The sequence below is a fragment of the Bolinopsis microptera genome, chromosome 3, assembly GCF_026151205.1.
Source record: "Bolinopsis microptera isolate Bmic1 chromosome 3, MBARI_Bmic_1.0, whole genome shotgun sequence".
NCBI classification, from domain to species: domain Eukaryota; kingdom Metazoa; phylum Ctenophora; class Tentaculata; order Lobata; family Bolinopsidae; genus Bolinopsis; species Bolinopsis microptera.
This window is the reverse complement of record NC_087074.1, coordinates 9,999,476-10,015,991: the sequence shown is the minus strand read 5'-3', so window position 1 is coordinate 10,015,991 and position 16,516 is coordinate 9,999,476. Positions and strand designations below refer to the sequence as shown.

The 16,516-nt window shown below is 39.8% G+C and overlaps 1 protein-coding gene across 14 annotated transcripts in view; it reads right to left on the bottom strand.

Annotated features, from left to right (window-relative positions):
• Positions 1–16,516, bottom strand: part of LOC134812283 (uncharacterized) — a 65,387-nt gene that overhangs the window by 41,379 nt on the left and 7,492 nt on the right. For 7 of the 14 annotated variants that reach the window (XM_063819644.1, XM_063819647.1, XM_063819649.1 and 4 more), the window contains exons 4-6: positions 16,399–16,432; positions 15,901–16,089; positions 6,961–6,996 (exon numbers count right to left, since the gene is read on the bottom strand). In XM_063819644.1, coding sequence (XP_063675714.1) covers positions 6,961–6,996; positions 15,901–16,089; positions 16,399–16,432 — 259 coding nt within the window. Of the gene's footprint in view, positions 1–6,960; positions 6,997–11,951; positions 12,143–15,900; positions 16,090–16,398; positions 16,433–16,516 lie in introns of those variants that run through there. The other 7 variants (XM_063819648.1, XM_063819650.1, XM_063819652.1 and 4 more) reach the window with 3 other exon arrangements.

Here is a 16,516-nt window from a genome sequence, read left to right as displayed (position 1 = left end):
CCTTCTCCCCAGCGGATTAAAAAATAGTCGGAATTCTACCAGCATTTCAACGAAGAGTTGATTGGTGAAAGTACGGGATAATAATAAATAATTTTCTTTCTTTAGAAATTAAATTAAGAACTCAGATGAGGCTTTCTTCATAAAGACCAATGATTTGCGAATTATTGATATCGTAACGCGAGGCAAAGAAAAACAAGCGTATAAAAATGTAACATAATTGTTGTACATAAATAAATGGTAAATAATACAAGAAATAGATGATTTTTAGTCAAACACTCGATTAAGATCTGTTATATCTGTACAATCAGGCAAGTTCATCCAGAATACCCTACTACTCGGGGCCATAAGCCTGCACAGTTTACGTATATAATGTCTTGTTTTTTGGGAGTAGCTATCCCCCGGGGCTCTTCCTGGGCGAAAGCTATTTTTCAACCTATGGAAATGAGTCTCTCGTCTTTTTGTCTGAGAAATGGAGTGAAATGAAGGGAAACCTCGTCATGATTTGTTTTCCATTCCATTTCTACAAACCCACGCTGGAAACTTACAACTTTAACATCTTTAGTTTTTTAGTTGCTTGTTCCGTAGGACCTTGGCCACGTTTCAAAGTCTGTGCAGTTCATGCTTATCGCAGTACCCACCTGTTCAACTGCCTGAACAAAGTCCTTAAATAATCATGAAGTTGACCTGATTGTTTAATGGACAACTCTACTTTATGGTGGAATGAGTCTGCACTCATAAAGGTGTGCACTGGCTCTAGATACTTGACCGTTATCTTGTCCAGGTCAACATCTGGGCTGTTGATAATTGAACATAGGGCAGTAAATAAAGTCCAACACTTGTTTTGAGCAGAATAATTGTCTGCCCAAATCTGCTACCACCAATCTTGCCAACTGGCAAAATGTTTTATTGCCCTTATCCAAGTCGAGGACACATTCTCATCTTTCCTTCCTGCGATTGACTCATTCCAAAGAATCGCTAAAGGAGCTCCGTCTGACCCCAGCCTCGCGAAGGTCTCGTTAAATGTGACAAGGCGTCTTAAAAAAATCGCCTCCTTGTACTCCGGCATGTGTGGTAGTAAAAGAACTTTCTCCATATCAAAAGAGAAGGAGCAGTGAAGCAAATCGCTTCTATCTCTTTGGTAATGTTCCCTTGCCTGTCGATAATCCCGCCAGTCTCAACTTATAAGAGAATAAAAAATTTTAGAGCAAATTATGACGTATATTTTGAAACGTTCTGCTTTGACAAATCGGCAATTTTGACGGCGAAGCTAGCGTTTCTGAAGTTTATGACCATCACCAATCGATCCGCCGTGAAAATTTAGATTTGTTAGTACTGATTATATAGTTTCAGTTGGCAGAATCAACATTTAATTAAACGTATAATGGCACTTAAGCACTTTTGTGAGAAAACGAGCCCGTTTTCACAAAAGTGCTTAAGTGACATAAATTGTTTTTTCCCAGGCCAAAAGACCCACGATCACCAAATTGCCGTCACTAGGCCAGTTTTGGACGTAGAAAACAATGCCACCGTTTTCAGTTCCCGAAATGGCACCATTTTTGAAATAAACGGCACCCGTTTTCCAAAATGTTACTTAAGCACTTTTCTCAGAAAAATGACCATTTTTTGCATTTTAGGGGGTTCCAAAAAGGGGGTTTTGGGGGGTCGGCGAATGTATCGAATGGTCCTCAGGGATAGTTCTGGACCCAAAAACAAAAGTTAGACCAAAAAACCCGAAATTTCCAAAATGTTACTTAAGCACTTTTGTCAGAAAACGGCAGTATAGTGAATGTGATCATTATCATCACTCACCAGGTTATCATTAATCAGGTTATGATAGGTCAACTTTTACTTTAATGAGTGCGTAGAAGAGAAAGTACCGGGCTATGTTGTTATCGTTGGAAAGATCTATTTTTACTTTTCAGGGCACTTTTTATACTCATACGACAGATCTAGCGACAAAAAGATGATTTTTATTATTAAAGACCGAATCTTTCGATTTTGTCTCGTCACCAATCAGGTTGCCTGGTGTATCAAGTCTGTACCATGTCATCCCTTTTATCAGATAAGATATAAATGAGAAACTAAGGGGTCGTTCACATATTAAGTAATCACTTGACCATTTTTATCCCCCCCTGGCTCTCCGTAATCAGTTTTACACATAGCTATTGTGTCAAAATTACACTAGCGTAATTATTCGGAAACCCCCTCCCCCTATCGGTTGATTACGTAATATGTGAAAGACTCCTAAGTCATAAGTATTCGGCGGGGTTTTTGTTCGTTTGGGGTATTCTCGGAAAATTGATATCATTAAAGCTAGAAATATTTCTGACTGAACCAGGACTTCAGCACTTCAGTCAATTGTGAGAACGAAAAAATAACTCGGTTATTCAATAAGATAGGGGAATAACATGTCGTTTTACTGGTTTGAAATTCCGCTGGTACCGTTTACAATACACCCGATCAGGCCAGCCAGCTGTGTGGCGTGTACCAGAAAAATGGGGAAATTGAAAAACATACGAGAGAATTACAAAAATGTGTCAATGTCAGAATAAGAGCGTATTGGAGCCGTCAAATATAAACAGGGTAGAGAGAGTAGAGATAGAGCAATTGCTAACTGGACGAGTGCTAAGTTTAATGATGGTTTCAAACTCTATTCAAACCCTAGTTGTACAATTTTCATACGATTCGTGGTATGTGACTTTTCGCGCCAAATATAATTTTTGTCGTTTATTAATTCTGAGGAACGAATCTGATCCGTCAACAATTAAATTAGATCAGGCTTAATTGTCAAGGTATCCTCAAGTACAGACTAACAGACTCGGTCTGTAATCTGTAAGTGTATATAATATATATAATATTAGCATAGTTTAAAACGGTCCGTGTAGGCCTTACACTGTGCTTTCAGCAATACTCATATATAATATTAGCATAGTTTAATTGCTATAGTATAAAACAGCTTGAAGTTGAACTTGCCATTTGAACTTTGATTCATTTGTTCTATATATAAGGGTCTGCCCACACTACGCCGCGCCTGTTGGCGACGGGCCACATGGCCCGGTTCTAGGCCCGCCACCTGAACACACTGTGCCACTTGGCGTGAGTAGTCACGCCATGTTGCCCGTCTATCTAAACACAGGATAGTGACGTGCCTGGAACATGTTTTCACGCCAACAGGCGTAGTGTGTTTAGATAGACGGGCCATATGGCGTGACTACTCACGCCAAGTGGCACAGTGTGTTTTAGTTTAGGCGGGCTTAGACTCGGGCCATGTGGCCCACCATTTTGATTGGCTGACAGGACGATGACGTCACAAATATGCACGCCAAGTGGCCCGTCCTCTAAACACACGGTGCTACTTGGTGTGGATTTAGCAAGGCACGGATTTTAAAAATCCGTGCCTCTATTCCTCGAGAGTTTCGACTTTCCACGCCAACTGGCGGGAGCTCTAAACAGTAAACACACTACGTGCCTCGTGACTCCGGTGACTTGTGGCGGGGCTTCTGGACACACTGGGACTTTTGACCCACGCCAAGTGGCCCGTCGCCAACAGGCGTAGTGTGGGCAGACCCTGGGCACACACTGTGCCACTTGGCGTGAGTAGTCAGGTGCAACTTACTTGATGTAAGTGCTGTACAGGCGTTCGCACGTCGCGCAGGTGACGTGCCTGGAACATGTTTTAACGCCAACAGGCGTAGTGTGTTTAGATAGACAGGCCACATGGCGTGACTACTCACGCCAAGTGGCACAGTGTGTTCAGGTGGGGGGCCTAGAATCGGGCCATGTGGCCCGTCACCAACAGGCGTAGTGTGGGCAGACCCTTACGGAATGTTTGACAAGGCCGACTTTTGAAAAGGGAATTCGAGCTTTTCTGACGAATTGCAACACGAGAAATAATCGCTCATTATGCAATCTATGAGCCTAACCTCAGTTTTATATTCACACTTCAAACTAGCCGTAATGACTATCATCGTATATCTATCTACAAGATATTACACCGAGATAAACCCTCAGCTGTTACATATTTCCCCGTGTTTGATCTTGATAATATTCCCAGAATGAAATACACCGCATCACATATCCACATACTATCCCCCGCATCACCCAGCACTCTCTAAATAAACTAGAATAAAACGAGTCTCGTCGTCGCTACATCACGTACCAATCTCCCCAGAAGCCCTGACTCTCTCACTCTGCACTAAGCCCTGCAAGATCTCCTACCCTCACCCCTAACGTCTGCACTGTGCACCACCACCCCACACTACGTCTGCACACCCACAAAACTCTGCACTCCCCTCTCACCTTCCTACTACTCGCTCTGTGAAGACCTCCAACTGTGGACTCTCCTATCTGTAGGAAACCATGTTCAGCGTCACTCCCGCACGATTTCACCCAACAAAGCTTAGACACCACACATGATTATTGATGGGGAGAGGCTTCCTTGGCATGAAGTGTAACTGCAGTTGACCCACAGACTCGTGGATTGACGACTTTAGAGCATGACTATCATGTACTGGAGGTTAAGTTTGGAGACTTTAATATTAAAACTAATAACTAAATGATTGAGCTGGAGATCTTTGGTAAACAAAGAGGACCCTTCTGTGCGCATCGTATGTGCAGCTCAAATCTGAAAGCTTCTCCTAAACAGATCATTAATCTATGTTCTCTAATCAGCCACTTGTCCCGCCAGCTCCGGTCTCTTTGGTGTGAACATGTGAGTAACCTGGCTCTCCTGGTGCTGAGTTTCAAACAAGCTGGACTTGGCTGTGCTAGCGGACATGAGACCGGGTAAAAATTCAATTTAAAAACGTGGAGTCTTCAGCGTTCACCAAGTTTATGTAATTATAAACCTGATCTCAGGATCTGTGCAACACAATAGTCGGCTATAAAGCCGCTATGTTAGCCACTACACTACACTGGTTGTGGTGAGATGTTAAAACCTTCTGAAGAAGTTCAGAAAAACTTGCGACCACCTTTACCCTTACCTACTAACTTACCATCTTACACATCTGATAAATAATTCAGGGGCGGAAAAACGGAAAGAAGTCTGTTGCTAAACTGAAGCAGACTGTTTCCGGCAAATATAGTTTGTGTAAACTTGATCTTTTAGAGAGTGGTTGGATCATCAGTCTTGCAGGAATGCTGTTTTAATTGAATACTTTGCATTGTTTCTCACGAAAGTTCCCAAATCATTGTTCACTAGAAACATTTTAATCGAATATACCAAGATTTCGTTCAATAAATCGAACACACAACACGCACAGTCTGGCTTAGAAATCATCCAATAAATCACCGTGAATAACAGCAATTTTTTGTAAAAATAAGAGGAATAAAAATGCCCAGAGTGCACTGTAATTTCCTTTCGTCGGCAGGTAAAACGAACATGGCAATTGTAGGGCGCCCGAAATGTTGGTGCAAATTGCGGTCTGGAAGCTTCCGGCTTCGTCAACAGGAGTGATCTAGTTCGCCATCATGTCTTATTAAATAAGTTTATCTATTTATCTTCATGGTATAGTAAAAATCATGTTGTGCAAAATTACAGGATCATCAATATTAATGAATTATTCCTTCATTGCAGATAAACGCATTTTTCAGGCGTGAATTCATCGACTTAAACGAATTATTACATTCCAAGCACTTATTCAAGTACAAGAGCGTTTCAAGTTCAAAAGTTAAAAGCACCTTTTATCCTACCAATGAATTCTCTTCTAGAATCTAGGGTCATATATTTTTCTCTCTTTCACTATCGTATATCTATATATGCAAGCCACAAATCCATCGATACAAATTTTCCTTATTTATATATTGAAATATGATAGCCAGCAATCTGAATGTGCTTCTGCTAAACTTGATAGCGTCAATTTCAAAAAGGTTCTTAAGTAACATAATTCATATTACGTTATTAAGTTCCTTATATTATATGACCACCTGAATGCGATTATTTGATACCGTTATGTATTTTAATTGTCCGTGTTATTTGTCGGGAGTCAGTGCTGAAAAGTTCAGTGGTCTACGTCAACATGTAACCTACAGACACTGGACAGGAATTTGAAATCAAGGAAAACTGAAATACCACGATAAGATTAGTTTAATTTGTGTTTTTTTTTTGGAACTCAGGATTACTTCCGGTGCGCTGAGATTTTGAATTAGACTATGACGGAATTTGTATCGCAAGCTCTAATCTACTCGATATAACTGACCGGGCATAAATTATCTGAGTTTGATAAGTAGAGTTACACAAAGGTTTGAAATACCATTCCTTAATAACGAGGGGATAGTTGAAAAATCCGTAATGAAGCAATTAATTCTGAGTAGACAATGAAATTTATTAACAAGAGATATCGTTAGTATTTGGTTAGGAACATATTATTTTATATCATGAATACTTATACATATTTCAACAGCTTCCGTCTGTTTCATGAGGAAGTGATCGAAAATAGATAACGAATCAGTAATTATAGATAACTAATTAAGCGAAATTCTTTTAGTACTTTCAAACTAAATTATCTTCACCGAGCATTCTGAAGTTTTATTGAATCTATCTATTTTTAACGGAGAATGAACGGAAATAATTATACCACTGGGATTTAGAGCAAAAACTTCATCCTATTACAATTACAAATGTATGTGAAGTATGCAGAGTTATGCAGTGATTTATGCCCTAATATGAACGATAGCATATTTCATGCAATAATGTCAATGAATTTCTGATAAGATTTCTCAAGATTTTTGTCTGGCGGGGAAGAGGTGCATTCCATTTTCCTGCCTTACATACACTCTGACTACGCACACGATTCGGTAATGGGTATATAACAATTATAATTATAATCATAAACGTCTTTCGTATAATTATTTATAGGCGGCAGCTGTTTGTAACACCAGTTCTTGTAGACAGTTTTATGAGATTAATTAAAATCGATCGGAAAAAATTTGTAAATATAATGATATAAAGGTAATTCTTACCATTTTGATCTGGTAGAGGAGGCGCCGTCTCAGTCACTGAAAAATTTTAGGTTACAGAAAATTGATTTACATTGCATTTTCTCAAGATTAATTTTATGGTGGGGCTATCTTTCGACAGGTTTCCTAGACTAGACTAGATATTCTATTCTCATTTAAATAATGGATCATGTGTAGCTGGAGTTGGAAATGAAACAGCCAACAGAGACAAATCGCTATAATTGTTTTTCTTAGAAACCTGATAGAAATGACAGGTCAATGACAGGCTAGGCCTCAGAAATGCAATTACAGTTTGACGGCATTTCATCAGGCATTCAATCCACCAGAGGTGATGACAGTGAAAGGAGATATGAAGAAGCGACCAGAATTCTCGTTCAGGTACTATTTAAAATTTCATCTACTACTTGATTTTACTGTTTATGCAGTTAAAAGCATATATTGGCAAGTAGGTGAGTTGAGTGAATTTACGAGTGGCATGTGGAAACATGCACTGGCTACACGTGTCAGGTATTATTATAAGTATTATGTTAAACGAGTGATATAGATATCTACTGAGTGTTTCATATCAAGGATGGAAAAGATTGAAAGAATGTCAATACATATTTTTACTTTGGGCTGGAAGAAGATAACACTCTAGTTTGCTAGTTTACACGATATTATTATGTAATACGATTAATATAGATACAGAGTGTTTCATATTCATCCGGACGTTTATTAGCCGGGTCCAGGTCTAGAGACTGTTCAAGACTTTATATTTAGCAGCCTTGTCAATAACAACAACTGCTAGAATCGTTTAGCTTAACAGTTAACGCGTGCCTTGCGGAAACTTGCAAAGAATTAGAAATATACTGAGTATCCGGGCATTTATTTCCTGGGATCCAGTACGTGATTTAACCGTTCAAGACTTTCCACTTAGCAGTCGTATCAAAAGCAACAACTGTTAGAACCGTGCAGCTTAACACTGGTCAAGTACAAACTTGTAAAATAAGTGATATAGAAATATACTGAGTATCTAATGATGCTGTTTATTTCCTGGCCACAACAGCTTGCCCGGAACTATTGACGTTGATTTTACTGTTCAGGACATTTTTGTGGCGGTCGTGTCAAAAATAGCAACAACTATTGAACAGAAATCGAAGTTTCAGGGGTATTCCGAGATTCCGAGGAACAGGGCCAAGGACACGTGATATTGGACCATTATGGTCCAATATCACGTGTCTATGATAGATAGTATACGGAAATATAGTATACGGAAATATCAGTTTCATAGATAATCCAAGGGAGGGAAACATTAGAGCCTCGCTCCAAAACACTTAGCACTGCAACAACCATCTCAACTATTTTATTCGGTTGATATTGATGTATTGGCTTTGATGAAGCACTCGATGTGCAGTACGTTTTTTGTGGTCATAGCACAGTCAGAAACCGACAATATTTAACCATGCGCCGACCATATTCAACCATGTGCCGACCATATTCAAACGTGTGTCAACCATAATCCAAGTACCGAAACTACATTTCAGTAATGAAGTTACCGAAAGTTATCGGGTAGTAAAGTTATCAGCTCGCAAACGGTATATTTTAGAGCATGATCTTAGTCCACGCCGTATTATAAAGTGTCAGTTCAAGGTGCAAAGTGCACACTTGATCCTTAATCAGTGCGAGCACGTGCACACTACATTTTTTAAATAGCTTTGACAATATGTCATAATGCTGAGTCAGAGTAGGTGTGATAAGGGTTTTTATCATTCTTTTTACCTCGATATTACGAGGGTACCTTCCGCAACCCATAACCCACTAAACACATCTGACAACATTAATTGGGAGCTAATTGAACACCTTTACGTTAAGGGGCTCACCTTGTGTTAAGGAGCTCGCATTTCAATGTCTGGGGACAGTTCTATCACAGTTCAGAGACAGTTAGGTGTGGTTGATATAAGTCTTCAGGGGCCGACAGCGGTTACGGAAAAATAAGACAGAAAGGTAACGAATTATTCAGTGAATATAATATTCATTGAACATAATATCATGGCAGCCCGCTAGTTTTACTGCCTCTTAACTGTAACATGAGAGATTGGCTGTCTGGAATCTAGACTCTAGATAGTACAGTTGATATACCTAGGAAGCTGTCTAGTTAAATAGTAAATATCGACAGCCAATTTACTAGACAGTTTCCTAGGTATATCAACCTATAGGCAACAAACGTTTCGTCACTTTCCCACCCACGATCTGCAGCTCTATGTAGGACACATAGCACCCGGTCGAGTGGGAACGTGACACGGCCTCCAAAGGATAATATCTAGAGGGAACTGTCTAGTAAATTGGCTGTCGATAAAATCTAGACGGTCAATTCCTTGCGGATTATTGGAGGAATTCAATTTTCCTAACTTAAATCATCTTATGGAATTATAGGAATTATATTTTCTTGACTTAAATCATCTTCAGGAATACAACTATTGTGAAGTAATTTAATTACCACTTTTTATTCTTTTTTCTTAGTAGCTCACCGTGGCCATGTTTTTGTTAAGCCCAAAAAATTAAAAAATCAAGATTCATATTAACTTTGACTTTTGCCGACATAGTAAGGGTGCGTTCATTTAAAAATGCAAAACTGACAGGTCATCTCATAACTTCATAAAAGTGTGAGTTTTTGCAATTCCTTGTTAAGCCTGATGAAGCGGTTAAAGGGCAATTTCTGGGTACTTCAGTTTCTCAGATTTCAATGCAGGCCTGAACTTATGGGGCTTATACTGTTTAATAATCAAACTATTGGGTATATTTCATGACATCTAGACATCTAAAATCAGCTGTCCCTCGTCTAACGAGTACGTGATTGATAATTTCCGGTACTCAAATTTTCCAAATTTTTGCAGCATAAAAGCTAATCAATTTCTTGCATGCTTACCACGAAATTAAGTTGCAACTTGAGATGTCTCCAGTGCCATACCGCTGCTGAGCAGAAGACTGACTCTGCACAGTTTGCAGAAACAGACAATGATCTACTAAGCTACTATGTACTGTGTTAATTCTCTTTCCGGGGGGCGGTTATAATATATCCCCTCCTTTTTTACCTAGACCATAGTAGCGGAGGGGCAGACTCCCTCTTAATCTAATTATGTATCGGTGACATATCATATCTTATTACCATGATATCTAGTTACGTTGAATATTCAACATAATTCATGGGAAGGACCCTCTGTATGATAAGTAATAAGTAATTTTAAACAGTTTGGGACCGCCCTTATCACTTTGAGACTCAAAAGTTTGAGTGTTTTAAAATTAAATTTTCAAATATCAAAGCACAAATGGAATTAAGTGGTGAGCTTAAGGAATGTCCTTTCTTAAATTTATTGAATTTTCGAGATGATATTTATGGATCCAGCCTAGTTTCGATTACTATTTTTGTTTTTTTATAAATTTAAAAAACATTTACTCTCACAATCACTATAGAAACGGGGCTTTTTAGATTTTATATTAACAATTTTCGTAAAAGGCACAAAAACATCCCGACAAGTTTTTACTGTAATTTTTTCCAGTAATACCCTGCTATCTTTCCAGGTACATCAGAAAGGATACGAGATGTGTATCTGGGGCAACAAATCCATTATAACACGGCATGTCGGTATCCCTTACTTAACTTCCTGTACACTGTGCCAACCACTGTTAATCCAAAGTAGGTGGGTGTGCAAGGGACGAAGAAATCACCAAAATTGGAGAAGATATTCTGTAAAAGGGTCATTATGGGTTGACCTCCATGCAAATTTGTCTGGAAATGTGTAATCATGGTAGAAGTAAGATATTATGATTCATTATTTAGTGACAGGATGGCTGGGATTTATTGTTGGCCACACATGTAACATGAAAGATCACAGTCGGAACCGACATGCAAAGTTGCAAACTGATACAAGCAAGCTTTAGAGTTGTTTTCATTTTGTCTGGAAGTATGCGCGGGAATTATCGGATATATTATAGAGGTCAGCATGTAGGCGTCCAATTTTATCCATGAGTACTTTATTTCAAAATCAAACGATATTTTTAATTCTAGCTTTGTGAATAAGAGCGAACTGCAAGTGAAGTCAGTCTGCAGAATTTAGCTTCACAAATGTGTTTAGGCTTTTGAATCTAATTATTCCCTTAGAAACGAGGAGGCAGTAAAATAATTTTCATAACCTTTGTGGTATTAAGTTTCTTAAAATAAAACTGATACTGGGTTACAGACATGGATTGTTATCGTTCTTTAGGCGATATTCTATATGTTGGGTACACCCAGCCCGGCCCCAGGAGACCAGACTTGGTCATACTAAAATCATATCTTGGTGTCCCCGCGGGGAAAGATGCGGTTGATGATTTCAGTTAAGAGCGCATTTTCAGCATTCAAGATATCACTCTCTGAGGGTCTTAATTTGTCAGGAGATATTACGTTTTTGTTTTGCCTACGTCTGGCTATTAGACATAATCCTGGAAAGAAAGTCTGGCGAGGTACCTACTACATCTTGTGAATTGTAAGAGTCTGTATATTGACGGACTGCATGGCCTGCAAACATTACAACTTCGGCAGTTCATAAGAAACATTCAGTCTGAATCAGTGAATCTCATAAGTCTTCCGTCCTACTGGCAATAAACCATAAAACTTCAAACCCTTCGGTCGCAAAACGTTAAGTGTGAAGCTTGAGGCCCAATATAGATAGCAGATCTACTGGTGTCTGGTAATAAACCATACAACTACCGACCCACTGCCAGCAGAATGTGACGTGTGAAGCTTCAGGCCCCATCTGGGTTGGAAGCCACACCCTGAAATGCACAGTACCAGCAGATAACTACCAGCAGATAACTATCTTTGAATTGCGACACCAAATACAAACCCATTAATTAACACAGTACAGATAGTAGCAACCACTACCACTCTACAGTGGAATGTATACAATCTACACGAGCAGGATTCTTATCTACAGGGTGAAATATTTGTGGCATCTGGAAGTGTAGGGGGAGCTCACCAAGGTGGCTGCATTCCTCTGCATGGTGAGATAGTATCCTGTCTGTTAAACAGAGTACTGCAACTAGTATCAGTCCATTAACGCTACTCATTTAGCTACACTGATACTCGTTCTCTCATCTGATCCTACCACCACACCACCAGATCCGCGGATATACAGATATCACGTTCTCGTCATCATTAGGTCCAACTACGGGGTTTAGTGAACATGTATTTAGTAAATATAGGCATTAACACAATCTCCGGGAGAGATACAATTTATGGCATGCAGACACAAACGTAGGACGGCAGAGCGAAGCAACAAAATGGGAATCAAACAAACAGTAACCAGGACAAGCAAAGTAAGTTAGGAACCAACTGAGAATGAGGGATTGAGCGACGCGACGTTGCATAATTATTCAGTATTAACGCGGCCCCCCATGTCGGGGCTCAACAACTTCAGCTTTATGGTACCAGGCTGAATCCGGACATGATTAGCAACTTGAACTAGCAGAGTAAAAAAATGAAACATACGATTAGTTACCGGGAGTTAAAAATGAGATATGTTTGGAAACCTGGTGTAAAGACACCACTGGGGGGAGGGGGCCCTGATACAGGATACAAATAACTATACATTATTGACAGAACGATTAGTTTTCTCTCCCCAGTAAGTATTATAGAAACTCACAAGAGACAAGTACTCTGTTCTTTTGTTTCTCCAGTTATTAACCGATGTCACAGAAATATAAAATACAGTGGTAACAGTACAAAGTGCGGCGCCTCCAAGGGATGCCATGTCAGTTAAAAGTATCCAATATAGCTTATAAATATAGAAGATAATTACCCTCATTTCGTAGGGAGCATATAATACATTTAAAGTTTAAGTAGAAACACGGAATATATTATATATTTTGGCTGCAGTGGGAGGGTTTCACAAGGTGCAGTTTCTGTGGAGGGTGACTACTCGATGGGGCTGACATGGCAGGTGTCAGAGCCCGGGGCTTCCAGTAATGAAACAGCGGGCCGGATTCAGTGCTACACCACTCCAGAGAAAGCGCTGAGCAGATACTTAGCGCTAAACAACTCCAGAGAAAGCGCTGAACAGATACTTAGCGCTACACAACTCCAGAGAAAGCGCTGAGCAGATACTTAGCGCTACACAACTCCAGAGAAAGCGCTGAGCAGATACTTAGCGCTAAACAACTCCAGAGAAAGCGCTGAGCAGATACTTAGCGCTACACAACTCCAGAGAAAGCGCTGAACAGATACTTAGATTTATCATTCCAGACAGATGAGGGATATTCCCCAGTGACATTCCCACTAACTCGCCCAATGCTCCTTTTAAACTGGGATGGGAGATTGTATGCTGGAAGCTTTAGGTGAAGTAACCAATTAATCATCTGTTAACGCTTTGGCTGGAATGGAAGCCGCATTTTTAATCTGGAGACAAAAGCTGGCATATTCACACCAAATACCAGACTATATCACTGAGCTCGATACTCACTTACGATTACATTAAAGCACTGTCTAGTTAATAAAGCGCAATTCTTCCACAGGACATTTAATTCACGAATGACAAAAGGGTAACAGTAATGGTCCACGTTTGGGGGGCAAGCGTAAAATGGATCACTAACTAAAAGGAAAAGCATAAACCTAGGTGAAACAAAAAAACGGGAGCCTTGTGAAAAAGGATGATTGGCAGACATGGCGGGAAGTCGGGAGCGGGACAAGGTTTATCCCGGAGCCAGGTTATAGGGGGAGAGGAGGACTAATACCCCGGCACACTACATCATTCACTAAATAGGCACCCGCACTCATCCAGCCCACCCTCTCACCTTGTAACAAAGTGGCGGGAGTGTTCCAGTAGAGTGGCGGTAGAGTTCCCGGGGGACCGAGAACATTCCGTTAGCTTCAACTATTTATATAAAGTTACTGACTACTACTACTTACTAGTATTGAGTATTAACGAATTAAGTATTTATATTAAGTCACCGACTACTAACATTAAGTATTAGTTATTACCGAATTAAGTATTAACGCAACACTATGTCTGGACTTAAAGGGAGACAGAGAAGGAGGACAATGGCTAACTCATCAGCACTCTCCCAGAACGACTATATAACAAAAACCTGCTCTAGGGTTACCAATACAAATCTTAAAAACTCTAAAAACAAGCCCAACATCACACCAACATCAGACGAGAAAACAGTCCAGGTAAAAACTATGACTCAACAAAGTGACTTATCATAGTGTGGTGGGCGTGTGTGTGTGTGTTAAAAAAGGGGGTCCACAAGACAGAACAGGGACAGTGTTTAAAAGCGCAAGGTACGAGACAGGACATATTACAGATTATAGTTCCCATGTAATAGTACCCACACTCCTATCCTAGTTAATGGTTACGCCAGGTGAACTGGAGTGAAACTTAACAGAATAGAGCCCCCATGATAATGCAGGTAGTGTCAAGGTGGAAATAAATAAAACGTGATCTAAATATAACCAGATAAATTTGTCAACATGACGGCACCTAAAGGGTCAGTTAGCTAACAATAAATACAAAATGTCGAGATCAAAGGGGAAAATGCAGGTTCCGGAAAGGAAGTAAAACCCATCATCCGGCATGGTCAACCGAGTAACTTTTTTTGCAGGCTCTGTCTCGGTAAACTTGGCTCGGAAGGCTTCAATTAAGTCCTAACAAAATTTTCAAGGAGATAAAATCATTACGTCCCTGATTCATTGCACTAGATTTACAGTAGAGTAGAAATATCATCCATCACTTCTATTCACGGATTCTTTAACAAGATTTCAAAGAGCCCTTATTGATCAAATATTGGGGTGCAGTTTGCCGAGGTACCCCAGTTTCACTAGCGGGGAGACGTGATACTAATTATTAGTGGACTTATTGACGGTAAGTTCACATTTACTGAGAGTAACAAGGGTAAATAGATATGTGCCCCGTGTCATAGGAGGTCAATACAGGAGATCTGATAAACGCTCGTTAACGATATATAGTGTAATGGGTAGGATCCACAAACAGGGGGATATCAAAACAACATCTCATTACGGGAGACTGATTTGTGAGGTATCAGAATATCTAGGTGGTCCTTTTTCTTCTGGGTTTTGTCCTATATACTGATGATGATGACACGACGTGGCCGGTGGCGATGATACTGTCGTAAAAATGGATAGATAGGTATCGGATTTGCAGTTGTGTGACTTGATAGTGCGAGACGAGTTGATGAATACGATCATGAGAGAACGATGTTTAGACTTTTTTTAACGAATTTATTAGCTAAAAGAATTAAGAAGCGTTAAATAAGAAACCTTCAAAGGACAAACTAAAGTAGCTAAGAATCCTTTACTCTATATGTGGTTCCTTAATTTCATCATGGTGATTTTTATTTTTATTTAGACCGTAATAATTCGCAATTCGATTTAATAATCGATTAAATCACAGAGCGGCAATTTAAAAACTTTATGGCGCTATTACTTATCAGCTAAATAATATTCCATTAATAAGATAACCTTGCACCAATGCACCTGCTGAAGTGAAATTAGCAATTCCCGTAAGTTCACTCAATATTTCAAACGGAATGAGACAGCCGGCGGGGCGTCTCAAACCCACGGCTATCTCAAGGGAGAAGGTGTTGGTGGTGGTTAGGTACGGATCTTCCTATAATCATGAATATTGATTAATGAGGTCTGCGGACATGGTTAACAACACACTACAACCCTAAATGAGCGGCATACCCAGAGTCCAGCTTACACAAAACAACGGACGTGAGTAGGTAACGCAAAAATCCGGCAAACTTCTTGGCTCTGTCCCTCTCAAGTTGGTTATATCAATGTATGGTATTGTTACTTAGAGTATAAGGCCAGTTTATACTGAACATAGACTCCCTGCAAAAATATTATTTATTCACATGTTACACCTACACTTCATTAAATTCACTAAAAAATGAATTTCTACTCACCACACTTGGAGGCGTCCCCACATCTCTCCTTCTTGAAGCTCTCTCCGACACACGTTTTCCCACCATTACGGGGTCGGGGGCTGTTGCAGTACCGGATCCAAGTCTCGGTGCAGGTTTGTTGGTTACACAGACTGAAGAGGTTCCACTCGCTGTACCCACCGTCCACCTTCTCCAGTTGCCCTGTTGGAACTTGGTAGAGGGATTGTGAGAGGGTACAGTGCTTTTGATCAAAAAGGTAAATAGTTTGTTCAATCAGAGCACATAATTGATAAAATAGGTAAAGACCTGTATGATTTTCTTGTGTGATATTGAAGTTGACTTAATCTTAGACAAATCAAATTTCGATCATCGTTAAGTTTTACCGGGTGTTAACTTGCTACGGGACTGGTTGATTGCTTAAATCGAATAAGGTGAGATGAATTTCGGTACTAGGGCAATCATATTTGAGTGGTACGTATAAAATTAGTTCAATCGCTTAACAAGGGGTTTTCCACTTACTTGATCGTCTTCCAAGTTGTCCGCGGTTACGTTTCTGAGAAGAAAAAACTGGTTTAGATAACGAATATTTATAAAATGGACTTAATTTAGAACTCGTGTATTATTAACTATGAAAAGG